Source organism: Pavona decussata, unplaced genomic scaffold (assembly GCF_977016875.1).
Source record: "Pavona decussata unplaced genomic scaffold, jaPavDecu1.1 SCAFFOLD_37, whole genome shotgun sequence".
NCBI lineage: Eukaryota > Metazoa > Cnidaria > Anthozoa > Scleractinia > Agariciidae > Pavona > Pavona decussata.
Window position 1 is genome coordinate 3,686,116 of NW_028145459.1, and position 15,757 is coordinate 3,701,872.

A 15,757-nucleotide genomic window follows, 5' to 3' on the forward strand; every position below is an offset into this window, starting at 1 on the left:
ACTGTACTCTACCATCCCCTCCATGGGTTTGCAGCCTTCCCTTCCCTCCCCTGCTCTCGACTTGAGCTGTCTTCAAGGTCAAAATGGCGGACTCCAAAAAATCTCGTGTTTTACGGAAAAAAGAAGCATTTTTATATGATCGATTGCTTGCATCTACTCGTCCATTGCCGCTATGGTTAATTTTGAAAACGGTGCAGAATATTTTTTTCTCGGGCAGATGCTGGAGGAAACAATGCAACAGGAAGTGAATTTCGCTTCCTTTTTTTCGTGGAATCTGGCATTTCAGCTGCAGGTTTGACCATTGGCCTTGACCCCTCTCTTTCTGACCAGTGATATGCAATTTTCTAACTAACTCACAGTGCGCTGGATACGCGTTGCCATAAACATTGGCATATTCTCAAAAATTCGATCAAAAGAAGAAAGGATTCCTGGAGATTTCTTCTCTTCAAGGTACGGTCTGTATAGTTTCCTTGTCCAGCTTCACGGCCGAAGCTTAAACTTAAGCCTAATGAAATTATATAACTTTCACTCGATTCTTGAGCTTTCAAAGGCAGTCGTTTGACAAAACGTTGTACACCTCGTGTCGGTTCTCTGATAAGAGTCTTAAGTCTTACATTTAACAATTTGAATTATTCACCGAAGTGAAGGTGCAGAATAGTGACAGTTTACTTAAAGTGCTACTGTGATCAAATTTTTACCTCTTGAATTTTAAGTTTTATCACATAGAATTCTAGGAAAGATTAAAAACCCCGTTTACCGTTTCTAAATATCTGCATTGGTTCCGGAGATATTTAACTTTGAAAAATGTGTAAAATATGTAAATGAGAGGACTGATGACGTCATAGTATCAACTCAATATAACATCAAGCATATAAATAGAGCTATCTCAGTCAATTTACATCAGAGACCATTGAAACCTGGTAGGCTAATAGTTCTAAAGGCAATACACCTACAGCTATAAAAAATTCGGTTCCCATGGCAACTAACTCTTTTCGAGTCCCCTCCAACCTGATTTCAATATTTTAGTGATTTTCAGCTTGAAAAACATTTAACAAGGCCACGAACTCGACCTAACATATTTATACGCTTGCTGGATTATGCAGATAGGGCCCCATTGGCAAATATCAAAACAGAACGCCAACTGCGGCCAGCAAAGCCTTAAGTATCAGGGAGGACTGGAACCCAGTATGTTGCCATGGTAACAAAATTGATAAGCTCATATTGTGGAGCGCACCTAGAACAATGTCACTGCAAAGAATCAAGCATTTCTGATACACATTGGCTGAGATATCTTTTTTCATAATATTTGATTAAAATTTGGTTGATATTATGACGTCATCACTTGGCTAATTTGCATATTTTAAAAACTGGAATATCTCTGGAACAAAAAGAGATATTTGAAAATAGTAAACAGCATTCTTCTTGTCGTACAGACTACTTGTTTATGTTTTCAAATGGCGTAGATTTGAAAGACACGAATTTCGTCATAGTAGCACTTTAAACCTTGTTACTATGTGTTGTATACAGCTATTTTAATCAATGTCGAATCAAAGTATATATAAAGCTCTAAGACAAGGCGTCAAGATTCTGTGGATTTTTTTTTTATGAATAAGTTCATCAAAATCAGCTATGCCTTGCGTTGTCCGTCCAGTGAGGATATACGATCGATGGCGAGCCATTTGGATGAAATAATTAAATATTAGCTAAGATATCAAAAATGGATGTCTGCGATGAGGTGGCAGCCTATTTGAAGATGTCTTTAACAACGTTAATTGAAATAGCTGTATATATCAAAGTTACAAGCCTTTATTTCCCATTCATATTTAATATAACATATTACAAGATCAACAGCCCTGACAAAGGGGTTCAAGAGATCCTGAGCAAGCTCTGATGACCTTTTTAGACTTTTTAGACACTGCGAGCAAGATTTCTGCACGGCCTTTAAGTCAGACTCTACTCAATAATAATTATTGAGTACTCGCTGTTTGTGTAAGAGAGTTAGGGCCTCTTCATATGATCCCGGTTGACCGGGCTAGCTCGCTTACCGAGATCTCGCCTCATTCCTATTTCTTTGGTAAAAGATTCGATGTGTTCATATGAGAAGGCGGGCCAGCCCAGTTACCGAAATCTCGGTTTCAGCGAACAAGATCTCGGGAGTCCGGGACGAAAATTTTCTCATATGAACACGGTATCCCGGTTACCAGGATGAAGTCTATAACCAAACATTCGCGTCTTAGAACGGATATATTTGATTATTACGGCTCATTTCTGAGATGTTCTAGTTCAAAATAATTCCTTTTCGTAGTAGATTGCGATCGAGATAAAGATATAATACTTTTGAGGTTTTTAGAACCGATAAAAATGAAAAAATTCTTGCCGGGCTTGTTCGGTAAATGTCACACTCGATTGACCGCGTTGACCACTTTTCATCTCGGTAACCGGGATGAAATTTCCCATATGAACGGACTGCAAAATTCATCCCGCTTACCGAGCCATCCCGGTAACCGGGATCATATGAAGAGGCCTTTAGCTAGTATGGCAGTGATGCATTTAAAATTAACGTATGGGGCTGTGTGAAAATCTTTTGCAATAAGTACAAAAAACAGAAAACAATCTGGATCCTTGTTATCAAAGACTATTCACAGAATATTCTAAGCACTGCAAGTACTAGTTTTCATCTTCAGGTGGAAGAAATAATAATGGAATGATACAAGATAAGGCAAGTGGCCTGGGGCATGTTTGAATTTGGTATAAAAGTGTGAATTACTTAATAATTATTGCTCTTGAAAGCACCAACCGCTGAAGTCTTTTTGATTGAATAGTTTATTTTAGTGTAATATTTCAGTGTTCTTTACACTAAAATAATATGCTAACATATTGTTTTAAATTTTTGTTGTAGCCATAATACATCACTTGGGAAAAACTTCCAACCAGCTAAGTCACGAAAAAGTTGAAACATGTACGTGGTTGTTTACTTTATTTTCGTTCCCATTGTGCTGAGTTTTGGTCAACATAACTCCCAGGCTCAGCCTGATATCATCAACAAGTGCATCAACTCCACCAACACAACTTTCTGCAGTCTTACTTATGAGCAAGTATACCAAAACTTATCAAAGTCTGAGAACAATTTTAACATCTCTCATGCACTGTATCCTGGGAGATCAAAGGCGTCATCACTTCATGTGTTGGTTAACGTGTATGGACCCAATAAAACCAAGGATTCTGTACCAGCTCAGTATGCCTGGAGTGTGTCCTGTCTTTATGCTGCTGTCCCCGCTAGTGTCCTTGGATTTTTATCCCTGGGATCAATTCTGGTGTCTCATCGCACTCAGCATCTCGATTTACATATTCCACTGTTTTGTTGCAATGTGTCAGAAAACAAGGAAGAAAGGGAAGAAAAAATCAAAGGATTTCTAACCAGAGTATTGGGTGAGGTATGTGATGCTGTGATGTTCGAGGTTGATATTGATGCCTGTCCCATGCATGGATGATTTCATTTTTTGGTATGAATCCACCTCCCATCTATGGATTTCAATTTAGCTAAACCAGTGTTCTAGACAACTTGTCAAAGCCAGAGAGTAATTGAAGAATTTTGAGGGGTCAATATAATAGCTGGTTCAATCAGTTCTCTCCAAATCTTAATGAAAGGCCCTTTAAATACCTAAATGACAGATCTCCCTATCCTTTCATATACTTCGACTTATGAAATTCCTACCCTTTCATGTACCTGAAGCGTGAAAAAGGTACCCCTTTCGGACAGAGCCTCCCCGTATAGGCCATTTCTCTTTTCTGGAACACTCAGGCTTTAGACTTTAAACTCTGACATCAAAATACAAATTATCATCACTGTTCTCTAGATCTCTTAGTTCATGTACATGTTTTTAATGGTACTTATAGTTGGGAGACTTCCTTTCAAAATCAAGAAGTTTCATCTTTGCTCCAATAATAAATTAAGTCCCTGGCTGGCTTGATAAAATAATAATATGGTGAGGATAAATTAGCTGTTATATGTTAGGGTTTCAAGGGTTAACACTTTTTAAGGTGTTTTTAGGGGTTATTAAAGCCCTAAACACAGTAACAGTGATCAGCATCAAATTTCTCCTAGTAATATCGTGCAATGTTTATTCAACCCTTGACGTCATTAGAATTAACTATGATACCAACAAGGTCAATTTTCTTGACATTTTAATGACTTCTCCCCAGTACTTTTACAAGGAAAGTATGGGGACAAGATAGGAGAATTTGTTCTTTGCAGATATTTTGGGTTAAAGCAGGGCTGTCAACCTCACACGTCTTCAAATATGGAGAATATGACTTCCCCGGCCAGCAATAACAAAGCGCCTTACAGAGGCCTCGCATCAAGGCCAAATTCACAGTTTCAGTTGGGGGGGGGGGGGGGCAACGTACAATGTACATTAAACAGTACCAGAAACAACGGTCAACATTTCAAATTTTCTTGTCACAAAGTCGAGTCTATAGCAAACAGGAAACTCCGTCAACCGGGAGATACGGGTCAAAATCTGGAGACTCCCGGATAATTTAACCGGGGTATTTTATCAAGCCAGCCAGGGATTTCATTTATTATTGGAGCAAAGATGAAACGTCTTGATTTTGAAAGAAAGTCTCCCAACTATAAGTACCATAATTGTAACTATTGCTAGAATGGAACATGTTTTGTAGCTGAAACAACACTGAAAAGGGGAAGTGGGATGAGCTCTGACTATTGAAAAATTAATGTTTCATGGTTTTTTTGCAAGGATTGTAACTAAATGAGCAGCACTCCTTAATAATTAGAATTCCCAGTTTACTGTCACATCAGTTTTTTCAATTTTCTGCCAAAACCTGTGGTAGAATTCCATGCGTAATCTCTGGCCGCCATTCTGTGGTCTGGTCATGGCCTGTGTTCCCTGTGGTCCAAGATTTGCTCTATATTTAACAATTAAGTATATGTACATGTTGCCGTAGACATAATTTAAGTTTTAAATCTTAGAAGGTGAGAATTCAGCATAATTTTTCTAAAACTGTTACACTGATTACCACTTGGTGAAAAAGTTAAAAGAGAGTTTGCTTTAATTTTGCTTTGCAGCTGCAAGACCTGGCTGTGAGTCCAGGGATTCGCGATCCAAAATTGAACACTGCAAAGTGTATAACTGAGGGACATGAGCCCAGCATGGATGCAGCAGGACTTTACCTCAGAATTTGTGTTTTATGGCTTTCCTTGGGTTTTGTTTTTGTCAGTAGCCCTCTCTTAAGTAGATGTCTTGTGGGAATGAAAAACGAGGTCAAACCAAGAAAGAAACACAGCCTATTGCAAGAAGGAGAGATGGCAGCCAAGAAGAGTCTGGAAGAAGGAAAAAAGGAAAACATATTAAAGGCTTTATGTATTCTTTGTTATGTCTTGTCTGTGCTAGGTGGCATATTGTTAATTCTCGCTCTTGTCTTTTCAATTCATCATTGGAAAAATCTTAAGGAATCCTTTGATATCCCTTTAATTCTTTTCCTCATCATTCTTTACATATTCAGCCTTCCTTACATCCTGAAATGTTTTGATAGTGATCTTTCAATTTGCGTGTGTGGGGAAAATTACTTTTTTTTCCCCATTGTGGTAATGAGTACAATTGTGATAAGTTATCATTTTTGCTGGCTGATGTTAGGCATAATGCTTAATCCAACATGGGGATTAACTGTTGCCCTATTAGCCTCTGTTATACTTGCTGCCTTCATGTATGCAGTTTACCTCTATCTACATACACTCACTGAAAAAGAAAAAGAAGACACTAGCCATGATAAATTATGGCAGCCCCGTTTGTTTTTTGGTGCTGGTTTTTTGGCTGTCTTGTTTCTTGTTGTTATCATAGTTTTTGCAGGGCAGTCGTACAGCAGCAATGAAACAGCAGATGAGGTGCTGAAAACCAGTTTGTTGTATTTCATTGGTGCCTTTGTCTCATGGATCTCCTGGAAGAAGCAGGATTCTCATAGTTGCTTAGCCTGCAAACAGGCTTCCCAGGTGTGCTCAAATGGTACAAATGCTGAGACAAGGGAAGCTAACGGGGCATCCTCAGATGGCAGATATGCAGAGACATCTTTCAGTAAATCACCAATGCCCACATCCGAAATTCGGACACAACGGTGCTAATTGGTGGATATATCGTTATTCATCTGTCGATGTCTTTGCCCATTTCCGATACAGAAAAGAAACAAAATTGTGGAAAGCACATTCATACTCAATGTGTTCTTTATGTGGCTTGCAAATATTTATGCAAGTTATTTTAAATTTAGCGTAGAACTGAAGCCTGAACAACAGAAAGCGTTTCATACTTATATGCTTGGAGGAAATTATGTCCTTGCAGTTCTATAGCTACAGAAATATGGGAAAAGTTTGATTTTCGAACTTTTGTATAGAATTTATTATGAATGCCTTCAGTTCGTTGTACCGACATTCAAACTTTTGATTTAGGCCATTTATCATGTCTACAAATCCTTCACATGTCAAGATTGCTGTTATTGATTATTTTATAATCAGCTTCATGGCACAGGATTTGCAGAGTCTCTCTAACAGGCTGGAATTTCTGGCTGCAACTATTCCTGCTTGCCTGAGTACTTGCAATAAAATGACACCTTCAATCCTCTCCTTTTTGAAGGTTTAATCAAATTTTCAGACAAAATTGATTTCCAAGAATTGTCATACTGCAATTTCCAAGATATAGCTTGCAGTATCTCCAGTATAAAATCCTTTGGAGTTTCCGATTTTGGCTTTCAATGATGAACATAATTTTTTAAGTCAGAGTTGTTAAGTGCGACATGGCACTCACAGGCTTCAAGCGCACTCCAATTCATGTGTATTATTTGTTTACATGATTAACTTTACTTCCAGTACCTGCTGATTGGTAAAATTTGACAGTTGACAAGCAAATTTGTTAGCGATGGCATTGGCGATTCTCAGTTATTCCTACAGGCTTCCTTTCTCTCAGCGTTTCTGCTATCTGAGCAAGCTCAGGAAGCCTGTTTGCAGTCTTTAGTCTTCCTCCACAGAAACTGCAAGCAGAAGAATTAATTAATCACATAGTTCATTCCCAATCCCCTAAAGTTACATGAGATTAAGAAAACATGGCAACCTTGATTTTTTTCAATGAAAGTATTATGGTTCTGTTTGTGATTCACACTGGGTCTGTCAAGATTCTTCTGACTCCAGCTCCAATTGTAGGCCTAGCCTGTTAGAGATTTTTTAGCTTGATAATTTTTTTATTGTAGTTATGATTTTTTTATCCACTTTTTTCAAATGTTGTTTTATTTCTGGTCACTTGTTTATAAACCAGCATTATTGTAATAACTATCATGATTATTATTTTTGAATGACTTATTAAAGCAAAAAAAGTAAATAATATTTTGGCAGTTTCATTTTCACTCAAACTTGGCAATGATAATGCGGAGGTTGAGTTTTTTGTTCTCAGTCTCACTACTTGCTTTGACAGCTTATTATTTTTTTATATATTTGATAGGAAATTATAAGTTGACATATATTTAAGGAGGGGTAAAATGTAACCTGCGATCATTAAGCCTCCATTCCTTCATCAAAAAAAAAAGAAGAAGGAGAAGGAGAAGAAGACACCTGATCACAGGTGAAGCTAAATGGGACCTGGGATTAATTTGCCCTTTTTGCTGGGAAAATTGGATTCCATCATTATAACATTGTAAATTTTGGGCACTGGGTTTGAGATCAGGGTGTAATTTTGGTTAGAAGCTCACAAGGATCAGAGCTAAAATTTGAGCTGGAAAATGGGATTTGTATCCCCCCCCCCCCCCCCCCACTTTCTTTGGACCCTCATATTTTATATTAAGTATAACTTTGCAGTTGTTTTAGGAGTTAACATGTACATTGTAATAATTTTTATAAAATAATTCGCAATACATGTTGCCGTAGAAAATAATGATAATAGTAAGCTTTATATCAATTTAATTAATTCTTAGTTGTTTAATCATTACTAGAGTAAATCATATAGTTGCATGTATCAGTATGTAGAAGTGCAATATACAGAGAAAACTTTCAGTGTCTTCAACAGCTACACTCTAAAAGTAATAAAGCCAAATATATAACCATGGAAGCTTTTGTTTTGCTTGTGTGGTGGTCTGGAGACAGGTAATAACAAACATTACTCCACATTAAAGCTCAGGGCCGGACCTAGGATTTTTTGTCTGTGGGGGCAAACTCCGCACACCCCTCACAGGGGTCTACCGTATGCAGACAGGGTTTCTAGTTGGACATTAATTTTGCTTTCACTCCTACACAGAAAGTTGCCTCTACGACGTTTAGAGAAAAAAAAAACACACCGATGCTTTTTGTTTTAAATTGTCATGACTTTTTATGGAGTTAACGTCTTGTTTAGCTTGAAGCAAATATTGTCTCTCATTTTAAAACACAGTCGATGCACTGCTGTAAACAAAGGAAGAAAATCACTGAGCTTCCACAATCCAAACGCACTATATCAATGGAGCGAAACATTTGCAAAAACACAGTCGTTATTTAAATACAATTCAAGCCTTTTCAGTATAACTGTGGCACGTTGCATAGCTCTATAACACAATACAACGATTACTAGTGAACCAAAAAAAAACAAATAGCCGTGCCAAGAAACACAACTCCTTGTGACAAACACTAATAACCGGGCCCGGCATTGCAACAATTACAGAATGAAGCTCATTGCATGATACAAGCAATGATTAATTTCTGTCCTAACATTACACAAATCTCAACAAGAAAGGCACTTAAAACTATCAAGCACTTAAAAAAGAGACAAGCCAAACCCAGCTGAAATGCCCCATGCGGCATAAAAACACCGTCGTTGAACACACGGAATAAGAGGTCATATTCAAAACAAAGAGAATTCAAAAGAAGAAACACAAAAATTATTAGGCGCAAATGACCTGTCGGATGATGAACATATGATGGTTAAATCCAAACCCGCTACAAATACTTGCGAGCAGCGCAGGCTTTTAAAACCAATTTATCTCTGAAAAAAAAAAACATACTTGTATAAGCTAGATTTAAGGTGGCTGAATACAGTTTTTTAGTGTACAGGTGTTAGAAGACGTTATTTGCAAACTATGTATTTCTGGACGCTCAAAATTGATATGGTGTAAGACCAACTAAGAAAAAATGTATTTTCGTAAGTCTTGTTGAGCTAAGTGCCGTTTCCATGGCAACGCAGCGAAATATTAAACGTCCATAAATAGTAGGTTTCCTTTATTTTTAGAAAATGAACTCATTAGATTTTTTCCATTTTTTGTATCCAGAACAACTCACAAAACACTGACACAGTTGCACTATTTTCATGTAATTTTGACAGAGAGATCTCCTAAAAATATTGATTTTGCATTTTAATGTTTTGTGAAGATACCCTCTGTTAGATTTAGGTTTCACTTTGTAAGCGAGTTACGCTTTCAGGGAACTATTTTCATGCCAAATTTCAGAGAATTCTAATGAGCGGTTCTTTAGAAAACGGTTCATTTCCACGAAAACAACCAGTCGCAATTTTTTGGTCAAATGCGCATGCGTGGCTTTATTTGGGTTTCATGGCAAAGATGAAAAGCATGCGCAAGGTCTTGGCAAATGTTTTTTTTTTGTTCGGAAAGAAAAGAAAAAGAGTCCAGAAACGAGAAACTTAGTTATTTAGGATCAAAACTTAACTTTATTATCCATTTCATGTGAAATTGAGGGATCACTTTATCGACCGCCGTATTTGCGTACCACAACCCTAGCGCGCGCTTAATAACATCACTTACAGAATCTGTAAATCGCGCAAACTGTGTTCAGCCACCTTAAAAAGGCTAAAACACGCGCCAGAAAGTGGCGTAGGCTTGTCAGTCTTAATCTCGTACCCAGATCTCCCACACATTTCGACATTCCCGAACCGACGACTGAGATCGGGGTACGAGATTATGTCAGTCTTTATTTACACACAAAATTCTAAACAATAGCCGGCAGCCCAAACTGACAAAATCGTTATTTTCATAAGAACACCGGTACTGGCTTTTGCCTCAAACGATATAAATATCGTAAAATAATTATTTGAAATTCACATCGACGGAATATTTTTTCAGTCAATTAGTCGATCTTCTTGTGATCAGTGTGATGTTAGAAACAAATTGAGTTTTTCTGGCGGGGACAGCTGCCCCCTCTGCCCCCGCGCTATGTACGGCCCTGAAGCTGCTAGCCTTATTTAATTAAGCATTTGGTTTATCATTATTTGGTCCTCAGGGACAGATACCTTTTTCAGCTTATGTTTACAGCTTTTTCAATAAACGTTGTCGGATCAAAGCTTGAAGCTTAAAGGCATCTTCAAAGAGGCTGCCACCTCATCCAGTTGATATCCCAGCATTTCTTGCATCCAAATGGCTCGCCATCGTATATCTTCACTGGACGGACGAGGCGTAGCTGATTTTGATGAACTTATTCATAAAAAAATCCACAGAATCTTGAGGTCTTGTGACAATGGGATATACTTACAAAATTTGGGAAGTAAAATTGAAGCATTCAAAAGCAAGCTTTAACCATTCTAAGTAACAACATAGCGCGCGTGCATCCTAATCTAATTCCTATTGGCGTTATCATGGTACATTTCTCAACATACGCACGGCCGTGCGTCCATCCGATGACGTGTGCAAGTCTGATAGTGCCCGCACTATGTCCGTTATAAAAAGCATTTTACAGAGAGACAACAACACAAGTAATGTATATTTACTAGTAATAATCAGAGATTAGCGAGATGCGTTCGACCATTTGGGAAAAGAAAATTACATTAAGTGACAGATATTTTTCACATGTTTATTAAAATTGCAAAAAATGTTATCAATCCATAACCCAGTGTTTATAATATAATATATATTTGGTGGCTTGCTTGTCGAGTTTGACCTTCTCTTCACGTTTGGTGTGCTTGCTTGTCGAATTCTGGACTGTGCTTCCTTGCTGTGTGGACTGTTATCAGGTAAGATGCGTTGTTTGGCATTTGGAATCTTGCGAAAGCATATCGATATGTTCATTTCCTTCGTTTCTAGCGGGAGTTGAGCTTCACGTTAATCTGCCTTTTAATAATAGAGGAAAAGGAGCCAAAAGATAGATAATTATATAAGAAATAAAAAATAAATCAATAAATAAATAGCTAAATATACTAAATGAGAGAATAAAATATAAAAATATATTTGCTACGCAAGCAGTACGCAACGCGAGATTATACTTGATTGTTTTTGAATCTTTTGAATGAAAACTTCGAAAAAAGCATTTTCTTATTTAAAAACGCACAACAATTACGGTAGAATTCGGCAAGGAACCGCGAAAACGTCAACGTGCCCGTTAAATTGCCATTGCCTTTGAGGAGACATTGAAAGTCGGCGCGATAAATCTTCGTAGCGTTACAAATTTGCATAAATATTATTGAGATCATCTCAAAAGGCAATTTCCCGTCTTCTTCATTTTCTATCAACTGATTCAGATTGTAACCGTGCCTTCCACTGACAGATGACTAGATAACTCAGGTGGATAACTTGTTCACTTAACCCAGTTTTAACAGTGAAGGAAGCGAAACTAAAATATTGCGACTTTTTCGGCCGCTGTTTCACAAGCTGAAAATGGAAACACGCGCCATCGAATTTAACATCGCTTAACCAGTACGCCGCACACAATTATGCTTCCATCTTTTGAATCAAATCTTCGAAAACAGCATTTCCTTGATTAAAAACGCACAATATTTTCGGTTGTAATCGGCAAGGAACCGAGAAAACGCTTGAAGAGCGGACACTTTCCAGCTTGAGCGTACACGTCCGCACATCGCTCCAACAATATTAAAAACGCAAACAAAGTTGGCTGTCTCGCAGAGTTGCTCCCCGTAAAACGGAACCGAACTGTGGCCGTTTCACTACAAGAAACCAACGCTGCCTTCACAACTCGGCAACTTTTTGCTTTGGTGATCACCAATCATGGCCATTTGCCGATTTACAAACTCGGTAGGTAAATTATTTGCCGAGCTACAAATCTCCGAAACTGAAACTGCTGAAACTACGCAACTTGTCTCTTGATTTAGTCAGCGCAAGGCAGCGTTGGTTTCTTGTAGTGAAACGGGTAAACAAAACTATGCCGAACTTATTCCTGTGTCTTCGCAGTCGTACACACTTCGTGAAGGCGTTGATAAATCTAAATCTGATCCGCAAGTCTTCTTTCTAACTTAAACAGCGAAACCATCCTAAGGAAGCACACCAAATGCGCTGCAAGAACGTGAAACTCGACTCCCGCTGAAACGAAGGAACTGAACATCGATAAGCTTTCGCAAGATTCCAAATGCCAGTAACTCTAACTTCAAACGTAAACAACGCAACTTATCTGATAACAGTCCACACAGCAAGGAAGCACAGTCCATAATTCGAAGAGAAAGCACACCAAACGCGAAGAGAAGATCAAACTCAAGAAGGACGCACACCAACACGCGAGGGAATACATGAAACTCTACCCGCGAGGACTCCCGCTAGAAACAAAGCACATGGTTGATGGAAATGACGTCATTCGCCCCTGCATAATATTCTTCGGGGGGGCCAAACTGGTGTCGATGAATACGCAGTCGAAAAATCTCGATTTCGCCTGGATTAGGAATGCGTTCTTTGTCGAACGCAATAAAAGCTTATCGAAGTTTAATGAAACGCAAGGATTACACACACTGTAAACCGACATGACCCAATACTTTTATCTTTGTGTTTTTGTATAGCACATTTAGAAATTTTGTAATTAATCAGGAACAAAACCTGTTTTCCACGAAAATTTTACTTTATTTTTACTATGTTATAAAAAAAATTGGTTCATACTTTTAGCTAAACGTATCTCGACTGAGTTATGGCTGCACTTATGAAGTTTGGAGAGCACCCAAGAAGCTTCTCTCGTGCTCTCCAAACTTCTCGCGTGCATCCATAACTCGATATACGCACGCTAAGCATGAACCAATTCTTAACTGCAACATTTTAGGCCAGTAACTAACGGCCGATTTTGGATCCGCTACATTACATACTGCCAAAATTTAAGGCCAGTTAACTAACGGCCGATTTTGGATCCGCTTACATTACATACAGTTAAACCTCTCCACAACGGCCACCTTAGGGACAAAAGAAAGTGGCCGTTGTGGAGAGGTGGCCGTTATGGGGAGGTAGGGGTGTAATATGACACCTTTCTTTCGTGAAGTACAACATGTTCATTGTGCCAAGTTCATGCTTACTGTAGCCTATAATGACAATCTAATCTTAACTAATATATATAGATAAAAAACACAATAAAACGTAAATAATGTTTTGAATCAAAATGTTAACCAGAAAGACGAAACGAGCAAGGTTCGCAACATTCGCTATATTATTCTAGACAATTTATGCTTACTGCAGCATATAAATGGCACACAATTAAAACACGTATATCATTAAAATGGATACAGAAACGTAATTTTCCGAAGACAAATGTCGAATACTGCATCAGTTTATAGAAAAAGGTTTTTACACATGAAAAAGAACTGTATACTGGCCGTTGTCGAGAGGTTATTTTGGGAGTTGGGGACGCGCTTTAGTGGCCGTTGCCGTTGTAGAGAGCTAATGTATGGACTGTCCGCCGGGACAAAAAAAAGTGGCCGTTAAAGAGAGGTGGCCGTTAGTGGAGGTTCGACTGTACTGCAACATTTTAGGCCAGTAACTAACGGCCAATTTTGGATCCGCTTACATTACATACTGCAACATTTTAGGCCAGTGACTAACGGCCGATTTTGGATCCGCTTACATTACATACTGCAACATTTTAGGCCAGTAACTAACGGCCGAATTTGGAACCGCTACATTACATACTGCAACATTTTAGGCCTGAGTAACTGACGGCCAAATTTGGAACCGGCTACATTACATACTGCAACATTTTAAGCCGATAACTAACGGCCGAATTTGGAACCGCTATACATACTGCAACATTTGCCGATAACTAACGGCCGAATTTGGAACCGCTTACACTACATACTGCAACATTTTAAGCCGATAACTAACGGCTGATTTTGGATCCGCTTACATTACATACTGCAACATTTTAGGCCAGTTTTAAACTACTGGCTTATTTTCCGTATGTATATTAACATTTATTACATACTGTGACATTTTAGGCCAGTAACTACTGGCTTATTTTCCGTCGGTACATTAATACTGTGACATTTTAAGCCGATAACTACTGGCTTAATTTCGGGTAGGTATATTAACTATATACTAAAACACCGACGAAAGTTAGTCGCTTAAAATGTTACACCAGTATAAAGACCGTGTTAATCGCATATTATGTCATAATATGTATTCCCGCCCGGTCAAAGGGGTTCAAGAGATCCTGAGCAAACTCTGATGAGCTTTTTGGAGGAGAAGATCCCCGCTTAATTCACACCGAGCAAGATTTCTTCACGACCTTTAAGTCAGACTCTACTCAATAATTTTACTCGCTGTTTGTGTAAGAGAGTTAGCTAGTATGGCAGTGATGCATTTATTTGTATAATTAATGTAAGCAGATTATATGACAAAATTAATATTCTAAGCACAAGTACTTCTTCGGGTGGAAGAAATAATAACAGAATGATACAAAATACAAAAAGTGGCCTAGGGCATGTTTGAATTTGGTATAAAAGCGTGAATTACATAATAGTATTATTGAATAGTTCATTTTAGTGTAATATTTAGTGTTCTTTACACTAAAATAATATGCTAACATATTGTTTTAAATTTTTGTTGTAGCCATAATACATTACTTGGGAAAAATTTCTAACCAGCTAATTCAGGAAAAAGTTGCAACATGTACGTGGTTGTTTACTTTATTTTCGTTCCCATTGTGCTGAGTTTTGGTCAACATAACTCCCAGGCTCAGCCTGATATCATCAACAAGTGCATCAACTCCACCAACTCAACTTCATGCAGTCTTACTTACGAGCAAGTATACCAAAACTTATCAAAGTCTGAGAACAATTTTAACATCTCTAATGCACTGTATCCTGGGAGATCAAAGCCAGCATCACTTCATGTGTTGGTTAACGTGTATGGACCCAACAAAACCAAGGATTCTGTACCAGCTCAGTATGCCTGGAGTGTGTCCTGTCTTTATGCTGCTGTCCCAGCTAGTGTCCTTGGATTTTTATCCCTGGGATCGATTCTGGTGTCTCATCGCACTCAGCATCTCAATTTACACATTCCACTGTTTTGTTGCAATGTGTCAGAAAGCAAGGAAGAAAGAGAAGAAAAAATCAAAGGATTTCTAACCAGAGTATTGGGTGAGGTATGTGATACTGTGATGTTCGAGGTTGATATTGATGCCTGTCCCATGCATGGATGGTTTCATTTTTTGGTATGAATCCACCTCCCATCCATGAATTTCAATTTATTTATTTATTTTTTTTTCTGTTTATTTGTTTATTTACACCGTTACATAGCATTTTGAAAAAAAGATTAATTACAGGCATTACTTGACACATGCAACACACACACAAACACAAAACAAAAGGCTAAGCAAAATTGATAACGCTAAAATTCTACTCTGACATTTAAAGACATCATCTTAAACATTTATATAAATAAAGAAAAAAAAGTAATATATATCCTGAAAAATACATAACATATAATATATAAGATATAATGTGATCCCTTACGGCTAAATAATACGATATAAGTACTGCCTCGGACAATAGACACAAAAACACACATAACAAAACAAACAAGAAAT

General features: G+C 37.9%; 1 protein-coding gene and 1 long non-coding RNA gene across 4 annotated transcripts in view; one reads left to right on the forward strand and one right to left on the reverse strand.

Moving 5' to 3' along the window:
• Positions 1-15,757, forward strand: part of LOC146484104 (uncharacterized) — a 21,200-nt gene continuing 5,443 nt past the window's right edge. For 2 of the 3 annotated variants that reach the window (XR_014863722.1, XR_014863723.1), the window contains exons 1-3: positions 1-450; positions 2,900-3,434; positions 5,087-7,431. Coding sequence is in view for 1 of the 3 variants with exons in the window: in XM_085105408.1 (XP_084961534.1) it covers positions 2,958-3,434; positions 5,087-6,136 (1,527 nt within the window). In the remaining 2 variants the exon portion in view is untranslated. Of the gene's footprint in view, positions 451-2,899; positions 3,435-5,086; positions 7,497-15,757 lie in introns of those variants that run through there. The other variant, XM_085105408.1, reaches the window with a different exon arrangement.
• LOC146484105 (uncharacterized) overlaps positions 6,265-15,757 on the reverse strand; it is a 24,008-nt gene continuing 14,515 nt past the window's right edge. Inside the window, exon 2 of the long non-coding RNA XR_014863728.1 lies at positions 6,265-7,543. This is a non-coding gene — a long non-coding RNA (uncharacterized LOC146484105). The remainder of the gene's footprint in view (positions 7,544-15,757) is intronic.